At 50.0% G+C, this 20900-nt stretch overlaps 1 protein-coding gene across 2 annotated transcripts in view; it reads right to left on the reverse strand.

Annotated features, from left to right (window-relative positions):
* LOC103305872 (lymphocyte antigen 6E-like) overlaps positions 1–17242 on the reverse strand; it is a 31434-nt gene extending 14192 nt beyond the window's left edge. The window contains exons 1-3 of one of the 2 annotated variants that reach the window (XM_065586338.1): positions 16897–17242; positions 11290–11409; positions 9347–10253 (exon numbers count right to left, since the gene is read on the reverse strand). In XM_065586338.1, the coding sequence (XP_065442410.1) occupies positions 10048–10253; positions 11290–11409; positions 16897–16948 (378 nt within the window). In that variant the 5' untranslated portion in view covers positions 16949–17242 and the 3' untranslated portion in view covers positions 9347–10047. Of the gene's footprint in view, positions 1–9346; positions 10254–11289; positions 11410–16896 lie in introns of those variants that run through there. The other variant, XM_065586339.1, reaches the window with a different exon arrangement.
* Positions 17243–20900: the final 3658 nt, after the last annotated feature.

Here is a 20900-nt window from a genome sequence, read left to right on the forward strand (position 1 = left end):
GTAAAAGAGCCTGGCTCAGAGGATAACCGGATAAAAGATTTCTTTAAGAGATGACTAGACAGGTCTCTAGGGCTAGTCACCCCCCCCCCCCCATCTCCCTCTAAGCCTCTCAAGACATGCTGCTGTTGGAAGGAGCTCAGATCCACAGAAGTGTGCTCCCTCTTGCACCCAGAGCACTGCATCCCCCTAAGCATCATGAAATGGAGATAACTTGCTATGCCTGCACTGAGCTATTTTTATTACATCCACACAAGCTAGTGCTCAAAAGACAGCCACCGCACCAGCCGTTGTTCGCACTACCAAGCGGCTGGCTGCAAAGGGAGGTTTGCAGAAGTGCCAGCTCCCACTTCAAGGTAGAATCTTTGCCAACGGTGCTGCAAAAATCCCCCTCTGCCCCCCCATTTCTAGCTGCTTCCCTGGCTCTCTCTCAGGCACAGAGGAATCATTAGCAGCATCTCACCTTGTTCCACACACAGAACCGCCACCAGCAGGGTGAGAAGAAAAGCCTTCATCTTCGGCCTGCCGTCACAGCCTGGGCAGAAAGGCAGCTGCTTCTTGGGGGGCTGGTTATAAATGAGGATCTTGGTGGTTGCCTGTGAAGGCAGCGCATGCAAAGACTGCGTGTTAGTGGGGAGGAGACAGGAGATTGATGGCTGGGCTGGGTGTGGAATAGGCAGGGGAGTTTGCTCACATGGTTTTTTTCTTAGTTCCAGAGCAGCAGAGGCAACAAGGCTCAGAGTCTTAACAGAATCCAGTGCTCCAGCAAATTTCATTGTGTTTGGTTTCATTTCCCCACTGCAGTCTGGAGGGAGGAGGAAAATCAGGACTAAAGCATTCCTGTGCCAAACGCTTTTGCACAAGGAGATGGTTAATACACTGCATAAGCCAGACACCATGGTGGAAAATCCCTACTTTAGTGTCTAATCCGGTGATTCTTAACCTTTTCCATACCGGGTTCCAATAGCAAAGAGGGTGCGGACCCTGCTCCCTGCCTTCTAGGCGCAGAGAGAGGGAGGGGGGTCACCAGTGGAGCTGGCCAGGACAGAGAAGCTCCAGCCTGTGTAAAAGTTCCAGTTGACGATAAATCTTTCTGTCCCAAATCCGGATGAAAAGTTAAAACCTCATAGGGGTTTAAATGCTACAGTGTTGGGCTGCTCTGGTGTTTTCCCCACCACAGGAATCTTAAATTTAATTATATTATGATCACTGTTACCACGCGGCCAGCTATAGTCACGTTTTGGACCAGATCCTGTGCTCCAGACTTAGCACCTTATGAAGTTGTTTGCTAAAGTGCAAAGTGAGTGTAAAATGCTACCATTGTTATTTGGTACCGTTTGACACCCACTTTGCACAGGGAGGAATAATTGCACACTGTGCAGGGCCATGGTGAATAAAGCCCATCGTGACGGCCTCTCTCAGGGATTCTTGTAACTACATAAAGATTTATAATTTTCCACCTTGTTTTCTATCTCTGGCCGTGCCACCCTGAACATGCCTGCTTTCAGAAGCTAAGTAGGGGTGGGGCTGCACAGGGCTTGGATAGGAGACCTTGTGTGCTTGCTCACGTCTGGTGAGAGTTTATAGCTAGGGCCCTACCATATTCATGGTCCATTTTGGTCAATTGGGTCATAGGATTTTAAAAGTAATAAATGTGATGATTTCAGCTATTTAAATCGGAAATTTTACGTTGTTGTAATTCTAGGGGTCCTGACCCCCAAAGGACTTGTGGGGTGGGGGGGAGGTCGCAAGGTTGTTGTAGGGGGAGTTGTGGTGCTGTAACCCTTAATTCTGCACTGCTGCTGGCGGCAACGCTGCCTTCAGAGCTGGACAGCTGGAGAGTGGTATCTGCCGGCTGGGAGCCCAGCTCTAGAGCCACCACCAGCAACAGGGGAGAAGTAAGGATGGCATGGTATGGTATTTCCACCCTTACTTCTGCACTGCTGCTGGCGGGGTGCTGCCCTCAGAACTGGGTCCCTGGCCAACAGCTGCCACTCTCCAGCCACCCAGCTATGAAGGCAGCACAGAAGCAAGTGGGTGGGAACACCGCAAGCCCCCTAAAATAATCTTGTGACCCCACCCTGCAACTTCCTTTTGGGTCAGGACCCCCTTTTTGAGAAATGCTGGTCTCCCCTGTGAAATCTGTATAGCATAGGGTAAAAGCACACAAAAGATCAGATTTCATTCAGGTGAGACCAGCTTTCATGGTCTGTGACGTGATTTTCATGTCCGTGAATTTGGTAGGGCCATATTTATAGTTAAGCTCACAGCTGATCATGTGTTCTGAAGCCCATAGCTGTGCTCCAGCCACTGTTTTGGAGGGACGGGAGGCTAGAAATGCCAGTCTAACTTCAGGTTTCATTTAACATGTTTCTAGCCCCTTTCGTTGCAAAGAAAGCCTTGAAAATGGAAAACATCTCCAGGCTCTCCATAACTTTGGTAAATCAAATAGGAGCAAAAGCATTCATCCTTTCTAGACGGCATCCATGGCACTATCAAGCCACAATTGTTTTGGCTGCCATCCTGTTCTATAAAGGTAATATTAGAGGGGTTTTTTTACACGCAGAAAAGTGTTTTTTCCCCAAAAAATAATTCAACAACTGCTGATGGGATTTTGTCCAAACTTTGCAAAAAAATGACCTTCCATCAGGCAACCACCATGGCAGCAACCAGTTCAAAGTCGTCTCCAAAGAGGGGAAATTCTGGCTCAAGAGATCATTCCTCTCTTATAAAAAGTGTGATAAAGTCTCTAATGTCCATACAGAGCCGACCCGACCTCCTTTTTAAGGTGTCATCCAAACTACTCCCACTCAGTAAAGTGCCTGGGACACCATTTATCTGTCTGCGAAAGGGGAAGGTCTGAGTTGTCCCTGCTGGAATTTGGACTTATAATTCCACAGAGTCTAAATGGTCTGTGTGGCCAACCCCACGACTCCAAAAACCATGCGTCGAGCCCCTCAAAATCATGAGTCTGGCTTAAAACTCATGAGCTTGTCTCCGCAACCAGGAGGGATTAAAAATATTTTAAAAAATAAATAAATGAAATCTGAAGTTCTCACATGATCTCATGACTCCAGGAGCTGGGGCTTTAAGAAAAAACAACAACCCATATGGGCGCACACACACCATTAATAGAAAAGCTGTCATTTACTAGAGCAGTTAGAACGGAAAGTTGCAATTAGCCTCCCTGTCCTGTATATAAGAAAGGTGATAAGCATGTGACTATGAGCCAAAGTCCTCTGGAGGGCAAGAGAGTAGATAACTGATCTTCATGTCTAGTCCTAGAGCTATCGCCTTTGGATTATGCATTATTTGTAGATGCTGCCTCCTCAGTCCTTCCTCTTGGGCTAGGCAAATAAAGGCTTTGGTGGGAGCCAATGGCTAGAATGCTGGTCTGGAACTTGGGAGACCATCGTTTGATTGTCTTTTCCACCACAGATTTCCTGGGTGACTCTTGGCAAGTTACTTACAGCCATTTTTTAAGGTGCCTCCACAAGGCAGCGTTGGAATGTCCACATCAAGCTACCACCGCTGACTGCGATTGTAACAACCATCATTCACAGCTATTGAATCTTTTATTAAACTCAGAAAAAACGGAGGTGGGGGGGAGGGACAGTTAAAGCATTTGAGATATAAAGTGTTACATTTAAAGGCTTTCATTGTACTGGAGATAAGGTATAAATATTTAACAGTGAAGGGAATTAACCATTGGGACAATGTACCAAGGGTCGTAGTGGATTCTGCATCACTGGCCATTTTTAAATCAAGGTTCGATGTTTTTCTAAAAGATAATCCTTAGGATTTTTTTCCAGGGAGTTCTCTGGCCTGTGTTATAGAGGGGGGTCAGACTGTCCCTTTTGGGCCATGGATTCTATGAATCATAGAATATCAGGGTTGGAAGGGACCTCAGGAGGTCATCTAGTCCAATCCCCTGCTCAAAGCAGGACCAATTCCCAACTAAATCATCCCAGCCAGGGCTTTGTCAAGCCTGACCTTAAAAACCCATTCTAGTGCTTCACCACCCTCCTGATGAAATAGTGTGTCCTAATATCCAACCTAAACCTCCCCCACTGCAACTTGAGACCACTACTCCTTCTTCTATCATCTGGTACCACTGAGAACAGTCTAGATCCATCCTCTTTGGAACCCACTTTCAGGTAGTTGAAAGCAGCTATCAAATCCCCCCTCATTCTTCTCTTCTGCAGTCTAAACAAATCCCAGTTCCCTCAGCCTCTCCTCATAAGTCATGTGCTCAAGACCCCTAATGATTTTTGTTGCCCTCCTCTGAACTCTTTCCAATTTTTCCACATCCTTATTGTAGTGTGGTGCCCAAAACTGGATACAGTACTCCAGATGAGGCCTCACCAATGTCAAATAGAGGGGAATGATCACGTCCCTCGATCTGCTGGCAATGCCCCTACTTATACAGCCCAAAATACCGTTAGCCTTCTTGGCGAAAAAGGCACACTGTCGACTCATATCCAGCTTCTCGTCCATTGTGAACCCTAGGTCCTTTTCTGCAGAATTGCTTCCTAGCCACACGGTCCCTAGTCTGTAGCAGTGCATGGGATTCTTCCGTCCTAAGTGCAGGACTCCACACTTGTCCTTGTTAAACCTCATCAGGTTTCTTTTGGCCCAATCCTCTATTTTGTCCAGGTCCGTCTGTATCCTATCCCTACCCTCCAGCATATCTACCTCTCCTCTCAGTTTTGTGTCATCTGCAAACTTGCTGAGGGTAGGGTGACCAGATCACCCAAGACAAATATTGGGACGCGGGGGGGGGGGGGTGACGCGGGGGGGGGGGGCGTGGCGGGGGGCGGGTACCGCAGGGGAACGAACGGGACTGGGCTGCCGATGCCTCCGCCCCGGGGCCGCCGCGGGATAGCACCAGCTGGGCAGCCCAGACGCGCCTAGCCAGGGGCTGGGCCCAGCGTACGCGCTGCTGGGTCCCCGCAGCAGGCCCCAGCTCGGGGGGTTCGGGGGCGCCAGAGCTGCAGCCGCGGAGCCCCATGGCCGCTTCCTCCCCCGCGGCAGTGGGAGCTGCAGCAGCGGCTGCTCCCGAGTCCCGCTGCCCGGGGGGGAGAGCAGCCGCCGCCTGGCCCCGCGGGCCGCCCCCCTCCTCTCCCTACGGCCAGGCCGGACTGTTACTCACCCCGGCCCCGCACTTCCCCTGTGTCTCCCGGGCCTCCCTCCAGCGCTTGTGGAGGGAGGGGGAATGGTGAGCCCGGGGAAGAGGCGGGGATTCGGGGAGGGAGCCAATCGGGGGAGGAGGGGGCGGAGTCGGGGCGGGGGGGGGGTGCGAGCACTTCCGGGCTCTAGGCTCCGGGACATTTCCTTGTTTGTCCAGTGTCCCGACCGCATGTCGGTCGGGACGCGGGACAAACAAGGAAATATCGGGACAGTCCCGATAAAATCGGGACGTCTGGTCACCCTAGCTGAGGGTGCAGTCCACATCATCCTCCAGATCATTAATGAAGATATTGAATAAAACCGGCCCCAGAACCGACCCTTGGGACTCTCCAATGAAGCAGCGGCGATAGAGCCTGTGCTTTTGGGGGGTCTAACTCATAATTTTTGACTGCTTGGGATGGTAATGTTGCTTCCAAGATGGTCTTTGGTTCCAGTCCAGTTCCAATCCAGAGAGGGACTCACAGTTAAGAGAGGAGGGAGGTGCTGGATATCAGGAGTGGCCACTAGGGATCATTATGTGTCCTGAGAATGCTGGGAGTTCAGGTTTGCAGGGCAGGATCAGGGGTGGCAAGTTTGTAGAAATTTTGGTGGTGCCCAGAACACGCCCCGCCCAAACTCCATCCCCCCACCCGCCCAAGGCTCTGGGAGGGAGTTTGGGTGAGGGAGGAGGTCTGAGGTGCAGATCCTAGGCTGGGGCAGGGGATTGGGGTGCAGGCTCTGGGAGGGAGTTTGGGAATGGGAGGGGGTGTGGAGGGAGGGGGTGTAGGTTCTGGAGGGAGTTTGGGGATAGGAGGGGTGCAGAGGGAAGGGGTGCAGGGGTGAGGGCTGTGTGTTGTGGTTGCAGATGAGGGGTTTGGCATGTGGGAGGGGCTCAGGGTGAGAGTAGGAGTGTGGGGGGTGAGGGCTCTGGGGTGGGGCAGGAAATGGTAGGTTTGGGGTGCTGGCGGGGCTCAGGGCTGGGGCAGAGGTGTGGGGTGCAGTTGGGGGTGAAAGCTCTGACTGGGGTGTGGGCTCTGGGGTGGGAGCAGGGCTGGGGATGAGTTTGGGGTGCAGGCAGGCTGCTCCGGGACAGGGGCCAGAGAGGAGGACTTCCCTCAGCCCTTTCCCTGCCGGCAGCAGCGAGCTGTGGGGGAGGAGCCCCCCTTTCCCACCCCCCCCAGCAGCACACTCACCCCCACCACTGTCACTGCATGTGCTCCTAGGGCCCCTCTCACGTCCAGGAATCTCCCTCGTCTCCCCCATGGTGGGTGCCGGGGGGTGCTGCGTGCATCTCCACCCCTGCTCTTGCCCCTGACTGTAGCCTCACTGGGGGTGAGGGATGGGGCTGCCTCCTTGCATGGGGCAGGAGCGGTGACTGCGGCCGGGGGGAGGCCTGTGCTGCTGGAGGGTCCCTTTGGAAAATGAAAGGGTCTGAGGGGGAAGGGCAGGCTCAGAGTCAGTCTGCCCTGGCAGTTGAGATGGGGGGAGCTAGGACCCTGCGGCAGCAGTTGCTGCAGGGGAGAGACAGGGACTCTCTGCTCCTTTTTTTTTTTTCCTCCACTGCTTTCTGCACCCCCTCCTCTCCGGCTTTGTGTGCCCGAGGCAAGTGCCTCACTGGCCTCGCCCTTGTTAGGGCACTGGAGTCCATTAGCTTTTTCCACAGCCTCGGTCACTAGGTTGCCTCCCTCATTCAGTAAGGGGCCCACACTTTCCTTGACTTTCTTCTTGTTGCTAACACACCTGAAGAAACCCTTCTTGTTACTCTTAACATCTCTTGCTAACTGCACTCCAAGTGCGATTTGGCCTTCCTGATTTCACTCCTGCACGCCTGAGCAATATTTTTATACTCCTCCCTGGTCATTTGTCCAATCTTCCACTTCTTGTACGCTTTTTTGCGTTTAAGGTCAGCAAGGATTTCACTGTTAAGCCAAGCTGGTCGGCTGCCATATTTACTATTCTTTCTACACATTGGGATGGTTTGTTCCTGCAACCTCAATAAGGATTCTTTAAAATACAGCCAGCTCTCCTGGACTCCTTTCCCCCTCATGTTATTCTCCCAGGGGATGCTGCCCATCAGTTCCCTGAGGAACTCAGCGTTGCCAACTCTCATGAGTCTCATGATAATTATTGTTTTCCTTAAAGCCCCAGCTCCTGGAGTCAGGTGGATATGTGATGATTTCAGCCTACATCCTTAAAGATAAAGTAAGTTTCTAGCCCTAGTGGAGGTAATCGGCTGCCCTGGGTGGCTGATTAATAAAGGTTACCCATGCGCAGTTAGACGGTAGCACCAAAGGGAGATGGGAGGCTCCTGTGGAGCGGAGGGCAGCTCGCAGGAGAAACCTGAGCCAGAAGGCTGAGCAGGGCTCTCTGGGGAACCCATCGGGACAGCGAACCTCTCAGACATTGGGTCTCGCCAACCCCCTTCTAAAAATGAATATTTCCAGGGATTTTCTCCTTTACCTGAATATAAATTATAAAAGCAGTGATCTTGGAGATATAAAATTTGTTTTTATGACATGCTTATTACACACTATTTATTGTTCATTATTATTTATCATTAAAGTATTTTTATTACATTATGAAAATGGCAACGCTCTTCCAAGATCTCGCTTTCGTAGCTTGTATCGCTTTGAATAAGCCAGTTATAAGACAAGGCTCCTATGTTTTATCAAGGAGTGTCAGATGGGAAACAGCAGGAAGGTATTTAAGAAGCCAACTCAAAGAGTTCCTCCTACACAAGCATTCAGGTCTTGAGCAGTCCAGGCAAACAATGCACGTTACATTACAACAAACCTTAAACTTATTCTTCATAATAATTTTAAAAACAATACTAGCTGCCTATTTAATTTTAAAAACAGCAAAAAATATCCACCTCCCTTTACATTTCTTCTAAGGAGTCTTGAAGTTTAAATCTCCTCAGTGTGATAGATGTGCTTGCTTTGATCTGCTTAGCTCTTGAAAATCCAGGGGCTCCAGGCTGCGGGCCCCGTGCTACCCGGGGTCCCTAGGGACAGCTCTGTCCGCCATTAGTGAATTTTTTCCCAAGAACCCCCTATAACACTTTGCAAACCCCCAGGGGTTCACGAACCCCAGTTTGGGAACCACTGCTCTAAGAGGAGCTCCTGGAGATGGGCAACTCCTAGATAGAGGACGGCAGTCTGCAGGCACCCAAAAGGACCTGGTCTCAGCCAGTGGTCATCCAGACACAGGCTGGAAGCCCGGCCTCACATGGATTACCTGCTTTCCCTGGAGAAAGGTCACAGTGGAGGGACTTCCCCGACCCCCCAGGCTCCAGAGAAGGATGTTACTCCAGCAGGGGCCAGAGGCACAACCTCAGGGCAGAGACTGGCACCAAGGGAACCCCAGGGGAAGAGCCTGGGTAGAGGGGAACATGGGACTCAGCTGGGGGACATGGACTAAGATGAACACGTCACCCGCCAGGATGCTGGGGTGAATGTTTTTTTGATGGGCTTTTCTGTTAATAAATGACCCTCCACTAGGGGGTGCTCTTTAGCATTTAACAGGCTGTTTGGACTTGCCACTACCCTGGGTGAGGGGAAAACAAAGTAAGGGCTCGCCTGCAACACCACACCTGCCCACATGGGGGCACTCTGGGATGACGACAAGGGGTTAAAGGAAATTGCTCATTATGGCTGTTTTTAAATATAGCCGCAGGGTTTTCCGTCACCACTCACTGACGATGGAAGGCAGGAATCAGAGAGACGCTAATATCTAACGTACAGACTGACCCCACAGTGGTTTTGCTCCCCGTGTTTGCTCCAGTCCCATATGACACGTCTATGGTAGACCAGACTCACGCTTCATCCTGTCCAGCCTCAGACATACGGACTGAATCCGAAAGGGCTTTTAGGGAGTAAAACAATATAAGGCAGCATCTGGTCTGTGGGACATGTTACAGGTACCACAGCTGGGAGAACAGGTGAATAATCAACTCAAGTGTTCTTTCCTCAGGGCCCATCCTGGAGGGGGATGGGGGCAGGCATGGGAGGTAAAGGTCTGTGTTAGGATGAAAAGTGACAAGAGAGACGGCGCTGCTGAGAACCACAGAGCAGCTGTCCCAAGGAGCAGTTGTGCTGCACCCATGAGTTGAACTTTCAGCTAAGGGCACCTCACACACCCTGTTTTCCAGCAAGCAAAGAGACACACAATACATCTGGGCTCAGGCAAGAACAGGAACGTATTTATTCAGCTGTGATGCTCACGTGTGAGCACTGCATTCATTTTACATAAGAAAAGTCAGCCAAGGAGAAGAATAAAGAAAACAATGTAAAAAAAACAGAATCCAACCGGGGGTGAATGTATCTGAGGTTTGGTTTTGGATCATGCCTTCCCAGCAGTCAGTCTGGCGCTGATCCCTAGCGTGACGTGGATGGGAAATGTCTCTGCGGTAACAAGAGGCAGGGGTGTTTAAGTATTCCACTTTGAAGGTGGTTTGGGATAAACATTTTCTGGTGAGCCCTGACCTTTTTTTAATCAGCCCCATCAACTGGGACTATGGGTATAAAAGTAGAAACCCTGCAAACATTATCCACCATTTCCTGATGGGTTAAGAGTGCAAGCGGACATCTCCCCAGAGGGGCTGCACTCTTCAGTTGAGCTTCCCAGGTCTGCTACGCCCAAAACCATGGGAGCAGCAATCCAGATCTGCTGAGAGGCACAGAGGGGCACCCAGTGACAGCAGCGGGATTTCCTTGTGAACGGGAAGAGGACAGGTATTGTCTAATGGGATCTGAGAGAGAGTTTGGAAGAAAGGGCACCATTGGTAACCCCAGTATAGCTTTGCACAGAGGGAGGTTTGGTGTCTCGTTGGAGAACCCTGAGCAGGTTCTTCAGGGCATCAAGGTTTTTTTCCTGGCCCGATCACAGTCCAGCCCTGATATAGACAAAGCTGGCCAAGATCGCCATGGCCAGCACCGAGTAGCTGACTTTCACGCTGGTGGCCCCACTGATGTTGCACAAGGAAGAACTGCAGCAGGAAACAGAGGCGGCTGCTATCCCTATGTTTATCCCACTGTTGGGGCAAACTGAAGCACACCCCTTGGAGATGCTCTGCCCGGAATGTCCACCTGAACCAGAAAAACAAACAAGAGAAAGAGACTCAAGATTAAAATGTTGCCCAGAGTTCGGACAGGAGCTCCTGAGCTCTGCAAAGGAGATAATTGTACCGATGTAGCTAAGCAATCCTGAGAGGAGGAGGCCATTTCTCAGCAGTTAAGAGCCTCACAGCCTTAGCTCTGCCAGTGAATGCCCAGCCATTAGAAGTCACTACTGCTGTTATATACCATGAAAACAGCACTAGTCTCTTCCTAGCAGCTACAGACCCGTATGTAACCATTTGGGAACATCCTCTTCAGATTCCTGGCCAGGAAGTGGGAACAGCCAGAGAGAACCCTGGGAATCTATTCCAGATTGTCACACTTTGCCCACTGCATGCTGGGACAGGGCTTTGGGAGTTCAGGGAGGGCTGCGGGGATGCAGCACAGAGGGGACTGGGTCCTGTCTCCTGCTGTTGAGCCTCAGAGCTTTAACGAGCTCGTAGTAGTCAGGTCACAGCACAGCTCATTAAGCAGCAGACACCAATATACCCCAAAAGGCTTCAACCCGGCCTCCTTTTGTGCAGGCACAACCAGCCAGGCACTGGGATTGGAGCGTGTGAATTCTCTCACTTGCACATGCCAATAGTGGAACCTTGCACCAGCACGTGAGATGTTTGGTACTTAAACCATTGTATGGCTGGGGAGTGGCTGCAGGACTGGGCTATAAAGAGCCTCCTTTCAGGACTTCAGCTAATATTGGAGGGGTAGATATAGAGCCCTTGCATTGGTGTACAGGAAGCCTGACATTGCCTGCACCGCCCTCCTATCAGTCATTCACTCATGTGCAAACCTCACTAATGAGCACAGGGGCTCCCGCCCCCTTAACGCATCCCAGAAAAGGTCTCCTGCCATTCAGTTTCAAGGAGTGATTCCCCAATTCCACATCAGCCATGTCCCACCCTTCCAGTAGAAGGAGGAAGGAAAACCCAGTGATCTGGAGCTGGGGCAGGATGTCATCTGGGAAAGTGCTATGGAAAGACAATAGGCAGAACATGCCCAAACTTACCAATTCCTGCACCAACATACGTGGTCACACAGTAGTTTTCATCACTTTGACATGTAGTTGATCCCAGACACTCCCAGTTGGAGGATGCATCCTTACAGGTGAAGCACAGCAGTGAGTGAGCTGCAAAAGGAAAACACACCCCATGTTAGAGGCTTGCAGGAATATGTTATTTGTTCCTGGTTTACAGTGTGCCTTTGTTACCAAGAAGGCTAACATCATAATGAGCTGTATAGGTAGGAGCATTGCCAGTAGATCAAGGGAAGTGATTATTCCCCTCTATTCGGCACTGGTGAGGCCACACCTGAAGTATTGCGTCCAGTTTTGGTCCCTCCACTAAAGAAAGGATGTGGACAAATCGGAGAGAGTCCAGTGGAGAGCAACAAAAATGATTATGGGGCTGGGGCACATGACTTACGAGGAGCGGTTGAGGGAACTGGGCTTATTTAGTCTGCAGAAGAGAAGAATGAGGGGGGATTTGATAGCAGCCTTCAACTACCTGAAGGGGGGTTCCAAAGAGGATGGAGCTCGGCTGTTCTCAGTGGTGGCAGATGACAGAACAAGGAGCAATGGTCTCAAGTTGCAGTGGGGGAGGTTTAGGTTGGATATTAGGAAACACTATTTCACTAGGAGGGTGGTGAAGCACTGGAATGGGTTACCTAGGGAGGTGGTGGAATCTCCTTCCTTAGAGGTTTTTAAGGCCTGGATTGACAAAGCCCTGGATGGGATGATTTAGTTGGGGATTGGTCCTGCTTTGAGCAGGGGGTTGGACTGGATGACCTCCTGAGGTTTCTTCCAACCCTAATCTTCTATGATTCTATTAGTCTAATCCCCACCCTGTCACCTGCTGCTAATGAGCATCAAAGTGCACCATATCCTGATGTTCTCAGCCGCTATTTCAGGCCAAACTCTCATTGAAGCCAGTGATAGGTTTCCCTGTGCATCGACTGAGTAAGGACTTCAGGATTGTACCCAAAACACAGAGGAGGAATTTTTCAAAGGCAGAAATGGCAGCTGGGCATCCAACTGCTATTCATGCCTCTGAAAAGTTCCCCCAACGGCTTCTGTGACACCAATTTGTAAATAATTTCTCCGCATGTTCCTTTCCACAGCCATAATGTTACCGACAGAGTAATAGGGTTATAAGAAAAAATAAGCATGGACTTCTCAAGAAAACATCATGCCAAACCCACCTCATTTCCTTCTTTGACAACTAGCCTAGTTGATAGGGGGAAGGGAGCAGGTGTGATATAGTTTGATTTTGACACAGTCCTATATGACATTCCCATAAGCAAAGTAAAGACAGGTGTTCTAAATTAAATTCCTATAAGCGGATGCACAAATGATTGCAAGACTGTTATCAATGGTTCAGTGTCAAACTGGGAAGGTGATTCCTGTGGGGTCCTGCAGAGGCCAGTACTGGGTCCGGTACTGTCCAATATTTTAATTAATAATTTGGGTAATGGAGTGGAGAGTACGCTTATTACATTTGCAGATGATGCCAAGCTGGGAGTTGTTGCAAGCACTTTGGAGGGCAGGATTAGAATTCAAAATGACCTTGACAAATTCGAGAATTGGTCTGAAATCCACCAAGTGAAATTCAAGGACGTTAAGTGCAAAGTACTACAGTTCGGAAGGAAAAATCAAATGCACAGCTACAAAATAGGGAACAACTAGTTAGGTGGAAGCACTGCTGAAAAGGAGCTGAGGGTTATAGTTGATCACACATTGAATATGAGTCAACAATGTGATGCGGTTTAAAAAACGGCTAATATTCTCAAGTGTAGTAACAGGATGTATTGAATGTAAGACAGAGGAGGAAATTGTCCTGTTCTTTTTGGCACTGGTGAGCAGAGGTGGCAGGTTTGTATAATTTTTGGTGGTTTCCAGAACAGGTCCAAGTCCCACCTCCCCACACCTGCCTTGTACGCCGATATATATTTTTAAAAAGAATTTAAAAATGTGAGGGCTCTGGGGTGGGGCTGGGGATGAGGGGTTTGGGGGGGGGGGCTCAGGCAGAGGGTTGGGGTGAGGGGTGAGGGCTCTGGCTGGGGGTGCGGGCTCTGAGGTGGGACAGGGCCGGGAACAAGGGGTTTGCGGTGTGGGAGGGGCTCAGGCAGAGAGTTGGGGTGAGGGCTGGGGGCTGGGGATGAGGGGTTTGCGGTGTGGGAGGGGCTCAGGCAGAGGGTTGGGGTGAGGGCTCTGGTTGGGGGTGCGGGCTCTGAGGTGGGACAGGGCCGGGAACAAGGGGTCTGGGGTGTGGGAGGGGCTCAGGCAGAGAGTTGGGGTGAGGGCTGGGGGCTGGGGATGAGGGGTTTGCGGTGTGGGAGGGGCTCAGGCAGAGAGTTGGGGTGAGGGCTGGGGATGAGGGGTTTGCGGTGTGGGAGGGGCTCAGGCAGAGAGTTGGGGTGAGGGGTGAGGGCTCTGGCTGGGGGTGTGGGCTCTGGGGTGGGGCAGGGCCAGGGATGAGGAGTTTGGGGTGTCGGCAGGCTGCCCCGGTGCTGGGGCCAGAGAGGAGGACTCCCCCCTGCCCTCTCCCTGCCATCAACAGAGACCTCCGAGGGAGGGGTCCCCCTTCCCCCCACCCGGCAGCACACTCCCCTGCTGCTTCCCCTCACTGTAGCCTCACTGTGGGTGGTGCATGTGGCTGCCCCTTGCCCAGCATGGGGCAGGAGCGGTGACTGCGGGCGGGGGGGTCCCCTTGTGCTGGCAGAGGGTCCCGCTGGAAAAGGGAAGGGTCCGAGGAGGAAGGGCAGGGGCAGGGGCAGGGGCAGCCTGCCCTGGCACTAGTGGGGATGGGGGGCACTAGGAGCCTACACTGGCAGTTGATGCCGAGCTGCAGGGGAGAGGCGGGGAGGCTCCAGGACTCAGGGGAGGCGCGCAGGGGCAGCAAGTGGGGGCTGGAGGACACTCAGGCGCGGCGCACGGGGCTGGAGGAGAGACCCGGCCCCAAACACTGGTGGAGCCGGGCCCCTGGGCCCTGATTATTGCTGGAGCCCGGGCACCACAGGCCCATATAACTCACCGCCCCTGCTCGTGAGGCCTCAGCTGGAGTACTGTGTCCAGTTCTGGGCACCAAAGGAGGTGGACAAATTGGAGAGCAACAAAACTGATAAAAGGTTTGGAAAACCTGAACTGTGAGGCTTCTAAGGGAGGTTGTGGAATGCCAGTCATTGGAGGTTTTTAAGAACAAGTTGGACAACCCCCTGTCAGGGATGGTCTAGGTTTACTTCGTCCTGCCTCAGTAGTGGGTGGACTTGATAACCTCTTGAGCTCTCATCCAGCCCAACATTTCTATGATTCTATGTCACTGGCTAAGGGAATGAGCATGCCTGAGTGACATAAGTTACACTGACCTAACTGCTAGTGTGGACAGCGCTATGTCGCTCACCCGCCCACACAGCTACAATCACTCATTGTGGGTGGTTTAATTCTGTCAAGGGGAGAGCTCTATCCGGTCGGCAGACAGCAGCTACAGGAGAGATCTTACAGAGGGGCAGCGGCATCGGTAGAGCTGTGCCGCTGTAAGCACGCTAGGGCAGACGTGGCCGTAGTCAATGTGTGCCAGGCTCACGTTCTATCATTCTAGTTTTACATCAAAATGTCACACGGTACCAAGACAAATGCCAGTACTAATAAGTACATTACAGAGGAAAACCAGAAACAACGGGCTCATGAAAAATGTCTAAAAATAGAAAATGTAATGAAGAGGGAGGAATTATTTCAGGAGTCAGTGACTGAAACTACAGAACAAAGAACCTAAGCAATGCAAGAGGAAAAACCAATTGCCACCAATCAGATAATGGAACAATTTGCCAGGGGAAGAAGCTTTCTGTGCTCAGCTACTGGAGATGCTGAAGAACTCGTGAGATACAACAAATGCCTCTGGACCTGTGGAATCTGACCTTGCAAAGAGCAGAGCTCGGCCAAGGCTTTCAAACCCTGACCCAATGCCCAATGCACTCAGTGGAAAGACTCCCGCTGACATCTCTGGGCTTTGGATCAAGCCGTTACTGCCCACGCCAGCTCTGTCTGTGTTCTCCACACAGCCACTGCTCTCCTTCAACAGCCCAGTACTTGGCACTTAAACACCACATTGTGTCTTCAAGGCAGGTTAGTGAGTAGCCAGCTAAAGCAAAGGGAGTTCCTCAGGAGAGGCTCCTTGCATGGCAAAAGGAATATTCCTGTTGCTCTGGGGACACAGCTACCTGCAATAACCCCATTTGCCTGATGAAGGGTGTCTACTGTCCAGCCACAAACTCCAGCAGATTTCTCACGCTCTGGGCTGGATTTGATCACACACAGACTGGGACTGGGAAAATAACACACTCTCTGTGTCCACTTGGTTGACATCACGATGGGCTTAGATACTGTGGCGTGGGATCCGGAGTGAGTATCTAGAGGGGGCAGCTAAGATCATCTTAAGAGCAGCGATAAACCAACTAGTTGTTTCTCACTATGGATCCCACAGAGCCAGAAACCCAGATGGCTGGAGCTGGTCAGTTTCCTTGGGCTCAGGCTGTAGTTTATCCTGGCACCTGGTGCAGGTCTTGGGGTGATTTATTTATGTGTGTTAATGTGAGTAAACAGTAAGAGAGGGGGTTAATACATTTGTACAGACGATCAAAAAACAAGAGCACCTGGGAGACTATAAATGGGGAAATCTTCGAACAAGTGGACATTCATTGGTTAATAACTGAGCCGGTTCTTCCTAGGTTTTGTTGCAAAAAAATAAACAAATAAAAACCTGTTCCACAAACACCTTTTATCCCTGGAGGTCTCCCATCCAAGTATCAAACTGCCCCAGACCTCCTTCTTTTTAAAACCAGATGAGCTCAGGAAGAGTTGGAGGAGTAAAATTATCCTCCATTAAGAATCAACCAGTGGCTCTTCCCACCAGAACCTACTGCTGTGACCCCCGTCCAATATTACTGGGATTCCACTGCAGCATTGTAAGAACGCAGGGCCTGAGTCTGATCTCACTTGTGCCGATGCTCCACTGCGCCAGCTTAACTGAATTCAGTGCAGTGACTCCTGATTTACTCCGCTGTATCTGGGATCAATCAGACCCTTATGTTTTTAGCTAATAACACGAGAAGGACTTGCAAAGTTATGGTTGCAAGAAAGCAATGCTGAGGAGCCCTGATCGCCCTGAGTAAAAGAGCCTGGCTCAGAGGATAACCGTATAAAAGATTTCCTTATGAGATGACTAGACAGGTCTCTAGGGCTAGTCAGCCCCCCCCCCCCCCATCTCCCTCTAAGCCTCTCAAGACATGCTGCTGTTGGAAGGAGCTCAGATCCACAGAAGCGTGCTCCCTCTTGCACCCAGAGCACTGCATCCCCCTAAGCATCATGAAATGGAGATAACTTGCTATGCCTGCACTGAGCTATTTTTATTACATCCGCACAAGCTAGTGCTCAAAAGACAGCCACCGCACCAGCCGGGCTACCAAGCGACCGGCTGCAAAGGGAGGTTTGCAGAAGTGCCAGCTCCCAGTTCAAGGTAGAATCTTTGCCAACGGTGCTGCAAAAATCCCCCTCTGCCCCCCCATTTCTAGCTGCTTCCCTGGCTCTCTCTCAGGCACAGAGGAATCATTAGCAGCATCTCACCTTGCTCCACACACAGAACCGCCACCAGCAGGGTGAGAAGAAAAGCCTTCATCTTCGGCCTGCCGTCACAGCCTGGGCAGAAAGGCAGCTGCTTCTTGGGGGGCTGGTTATAAATGAGGATCTTGGTGGTTGCCTGTGAAGGCAGCGCATGCAAAGACTGCGTGTTAGTGGGGAGGAGACAGGAGATTGATGGCTGGGCTGGGTGTGGAATAGGCAGGGGAGTTTGCTCACATGGGTTTTTTTTCTTAGTTCCAGAGCAGCCAGAGGCAACAAGGCTCAGAGTCTTAACGGAATCCAGAGCCCCAGGAAATGTCTTTGTGTTTGGTTTCGTTTCCCCGCTGCAGTCTGGAGGGAGGAGGACAGGGATTTGCCTACAGCTGGTGTACACCCCCCCCTCCCCCACAGTTTTGTGAACTAGTTACATGTAGTGTTGCCAATTTAGTGATTGTTTGGACATTTGAATTGAAATTGAAACATTAATACACACTTTAAAAGCATAGAAAGTGTATGATAAAATACGTGTATCTGAAGAAGTATAGATTTGAAAAGTCTGAGCATAGACGCGCTTCCTTACACAGCTGTTGTTTTTGATGACGATGTCAGTGCGTTCATTCCGGTGATGGTGGCCAACTAATCATTTCAAATGATGATTTGTAAGCGAAGTCAAAATGAGCTCTCCCTGACCGCTAGTGATGAGCTGGCGGCTGGGGGGGAAAGGCTTCAGGACCAGATTGTATTTACATCCACACCTAATCTACCTAGGTATCCAGCAAACAGAGCTGTGTTGCCCAAGTGATAGATTTTGGCTTGGGGGCGGGAGGGGAATGAAATGTTGTTATTCTTATTGTATGAATAAGCTCTCAGCTGGAGTATTGTGTCCAGTTCTGGGCACCGCATTTTAAAAAAGATGTGGAGAAATTGGAAAGGGTCCAGAGAAGAGCAACAAGAATGATTAAAGGTCTTGAGAACATGACCTATGAAGGAAGGCTGAAAGAATTGGGTTTGTTTAGTTTGGAAAAGAGAAGACTGAGAGGGGACATGATAGCAGTTTTCAGGTATTTAAAAGGGTGTCATAAGGAGGAGGGAGAAAACTTGTTCACCTTAGCCTCTAAGGATAGAACCAGAAGCAATGGGTTTAAACTGCAGCAAGGGAGGTCTAGGTTGGACATTAGGAAAAAGTTCCTAACTGTCAGGGTGGTTAAACACTGGAATAAATTGCCTAGGGAGGTTGTGGAATCTCCATCTCTGGAGATATTTCAGAGTAGGTTAGATAAATGTCTATCAGGGATGGTCTAGACGGTATTTGGTCCTGCCATGCAGGCAGGGGACTGGACTCGATGACCTCTCGAGGTCCCTTCCAGTCCTAGAATCTATGAATCTATGAGTAAAGGGCAGTAGAACTGTACTTAGCCTGTGCTGATTGAGGGCATCAAGAGAGAGGGTGGGGACAGGTATTTTGCTTGACCGACTGCCTGAGTCACAAGTACTGAGACAAGTACTGGTAGTGCCTCACTCCACTCAGCTGTCGGTGTTTTGTAGGACAGGGATCTGTAAAAGCTACGTAGAGGTTGAGTAGAAACTGGAAGTCACTGTTGTAGATTTTTAAGAATCAAGTCTGTGTACTTTTTCAATTGTCTTAACAAACACTTCTTGTCCTCTTCACTTAAGGATTGAATATAAATGCCTTCATTAGTCAACTTCTGGACTGAAGGCTTTGCTTCTTCCAGTACGTTTTCAATGGATAGCTCTCGGATTGATCCAAATGTAGCTTCTATTGCTGGACAAAGATCTACTACTATTGTAGCAGATGCCTGGATGGCACTGTTTAATGACCCAAATGGTTTCAACAGTAGACTTACGAGAGAGAATGACCATAGTCTTCTCTGAACGTAGTAGCAAAAGTAATCCACCAGCCTCACTACTTAGATCCATTCCATCTTGGTAGATACTTTCCAAAGCCAGTAACAATGACTGGAGTAATTTTAAGACAACAGCCAAGGATCTCTCATGAGAAAGCCAGGGGTTTTTCTCAGGTTGGACTAATTTGAACTTGCTGAAAAAAGAACATAATGAAGACATTAAATTTATAGCCTTTTTAATGTCTTTTGAAGAGTCTGCACCTCGTACTAGCACTAGTTGGAGTAGATGGCCTCTGCAGTGTGTATAGGAGAGATTAGGGTTACACTTTTCTCTGAGAAAAGCTTGTACTCCACCATGCCTTCCAGAGAAGTTTGCAGCTCCATCAAATGCACAAGCAGCCGTCTCTTTGGGGTCCAATTGACAAGCATTTAACTCTTCTAAGATGTGGGTTGTCACAGATGCAGCCGATGTGTCTTCTATAACTTGAACATCTAGAAATGCATCTACTGGCCTACCACTGACATCAAGATAATGTACACAATGACTTAGTACTTGATTCCCATTTGCATCAGTGCATTCATCGGCCATGTATGCAAATTTTTGGAATGTGGTGAGAGAGTTCTTCACTTTTTCAACTGTTGAGTCTTTCACAGTTGCACCGCATGCTTCTAGCCAGTCAGTGGAGTTACTTGCAGAAAGATAGTGAGCATTTGCTGGTCTTGTTCGGAACCAGTGTTCAGCTTCAGGATAAACAAGTGACAATGCACTTAACATTGGCCTCCAGTTTGTAGTGTGTGGTATCTCTTGCTTAAATAGAAAGTAGGATGCCACAGCCATGTTTGTTCACATCAACTGTGTTGTGTCTCCAGCATTCACGCACAAGGTCAGCTCCCAGATTGCTGCACTGGGCAGTACAGCATGGGGAGAAGGTGACCAGCCCTCTGTGGAGAAAGAAGTGGTTCGGGACTATTTAGAAAAACTGGACGTGCACAAGTCCATGGGGCCGGATGCGCTGCATCCGAGGGTGCTTAAGGAGTTGGCGGGTGAGATTGCAGAGCCATTAGCCATTATTTTTGAAAACTCATGGCGATCGGGGGAGGTCCCAGATGACTGGAAAAAGGCTAATGTAGTGCCCATCTTTAAAAAAGGGAAGAAGGAGGATCCGGGGAACTACAGGCCAGTCAGCCTCACCTCAGTCCCTGGAAAAATTATGGAGCAGGTCCTCAAGGAATCAATTATGAAACATTTAGAGGAAAGGAAAGTGATCAGGAACAGTCAGCATGGATTCACGAAGGGGAAGTCGTGCCTGACTAACCTAATTGCCTTCTATGATGAGATAACTGGCTCTGTGGATGAGGGGAAAGCAGTGGATGTGTTATTTCTTGACTTTAGCAAAGCTTTTGATACTGTCTCCCACAGTATTCTTGCCACCAAGTTAAAGAAGTATGGGCTGGATGAATGGACTGTAAGGTGGATAGAAAGCTGGCTAGATCGTCGGGCTCAACGGGTAGTGATCAATGGCTCCATGTCTAGTTGGCAGCCGGTTTCAAGTGGAGTGCCCCAAGGGTCGGTCCTGGGGCCGGTTTTGTTTAATATCTTTATTAATGATCTGGAGGATGGTGTGGACTGCACTCTCAGCAAGTTTGCAGATGACACTAAACTAGGAGGCGTGGTAGATACACTAGAGGGTAGGGATCGGATACAGAGGGACCTAGACAAATTAGAGGATTGGGCAGAAAAAAACCTGATGAGGTTCAACAAGGACAAGTGCAGAGTCCTGCACTTAGGACGGAAGAATCCCATGCACTGCTACAGACTAGGGACCGAATGGCTAGGTAGCAGTTCTGCTGAAAAGGACCTAGGGGTCACAGTGGACGAGAAGCTGGATATGAGTCAACAGTGTGCTCTTGTTGCCAAGAAGGCTAACGGCATTTTGGGCTGTATAAGTAGGGGCATTGCCAGCAGATCGAGGAACGTGATCGTTCCCCTTTATTCGACATTGGTGAGGCCTCATCTGGAATACTGTGTCCAGTTTTGGGCCCCACACTACAAGAAGGATGTGGAAAAATTGGAAAGAGTCCAGCGGAGGGCAACAAAAATGATTAGGGGTCTGGAGCATATGACTTATGAGGAGAGGCTGAGAG

This window comes from Chrysemys picta, chromosome 2 (genome assembly GCF_011386835.1).
Source record: "Chrysemys picta bellii isolate R12L10 chromosome 2, ASM1138683v2, whole genome shotgun sequence".
Taxonomy (NCBI): domain Eukaryota; kingdom Metazoa; phylum Chordata; order Testudines; family Emydidae; genus Chrysemys; species Chrysemys picta.